Source organism: Gavialis gangeticus, unplaced genomic scaffold, assembly GCF_001723915.1.
Source record: "Gavialis gangeticus isolate Ggan-Ray unplaced genomic scaffold, GavGan_comp1, whole genome shotgun sequence".
NCBI lineage: Eukaryota > Metazoa > Chordata > Crocodylia > Gavialidae > Gavialis > Gavialis gangeticus.
Window position 1 is genome coordinate 1,169,784 of NW_017728960.1, and position 203 is coordinate 1,169,986.

General features: G+C 60.1%; 1 protein-coding gene across 1 annotated transcript in view; it reads right to left on the reverse strand.

Annotated features, from left to right (window-relative positions):
- Nucleotides 1-203, reverse strand: part of NTRK1 (neurotrophic receptor tyrosine kinase 1) — a 27,093-nt gene that overhangs the window by 5,973 nt on the left and 20,917 nt on the right. Inside the window, exon 16 of the mRNA XM_019519012.1 lies at nt 2-72. Within this exon, the coding sequence (XP_019374557.1) occupies nt 2-72 (71 nt within the window). The remainder of the gene's footprint in view (nt 1; nt 73-203) is intronic.

Here is a 203-nt window from a genome sequence, read left to right on the forward strand (position 1 = left end):
AGTGGTGAACTTGCGGTAGAGGATGCTTTCGGGGGGCATCCACCGGATGGGCAGCATCGTGCGCCCCCCCACCTGCCGAGGCAAGGACAATGATAAAAGAGAGAGAAGAGGAGAGAAAAGGAGAAGTGAGAGATGGAGGAGAGCCCCTTCTGCCCCCGGCTTGTGCCAGGCAAGCAGAATCGGGCCCGGAGACACCACATGCG